At 54.4% G+C, this 217-nt stretch overlaps 1 protein-coding gene across 1 annotated transcript in view; it reads left to right on the top strand.

The window, feature by feature from the left end:
- LOC119589412 (microtubule-associated protein futsch-like) overlaps nucleotides 1-217 on the top strand; it is a gene marked incomplete in the record, with an annotated part of 21975 nt that overhangs the window by 428 nt on the left and 21330 nt on the right. Inside the window, 1 exon segment of the mRNA XM_037938023.1 lies at nucleotides 95-214. Coding sequence (XP_037793951.1) covers nucleotides 95-214 — 120 coding nt within the window.

The raw sequence follows: 217 nt of genomic DNA, 5'->3' as shown, positions 1-217 counted from the left end.
GTGTTGAAGAAGCGTCTTGGCCCCGCTCTTATCTGGCTCGGCCGTGACTGAGAGAGAAGTTCCTTTCATGAGGTAATCCCCTTGTCTCTCGTAGCGCACCGTCTCAAGATCCTCGAGAGAACCGCTGGGAAGACTGTTATTGTTAGGTACTTCGGTTTCGACGCCAAGACGCTCGTGTCGCCTCCTTCGATCCTGGCCGAGATCAAGACGCTGAGTT

The sequence above is a fragment of the Penaeus monodon genome, chromosome 25, assembly GCF_015228065.2.
Source record: "Penaeus monodon isolate SGIC_2016 chromosome 25, NSTDA_Pmon_1, whole genome shotgun sequence".
NCBI classification, from domain to species: domain Eukaryota; kingdom Metazoa; phylum Arthropoda; class Malacostraca; order Decapoda; family Penaeidae; genus Penaeus; species Penaeus monodon.
This window is presented reverse-complemented; position numbering and strand designations above follow the sequence as displayed.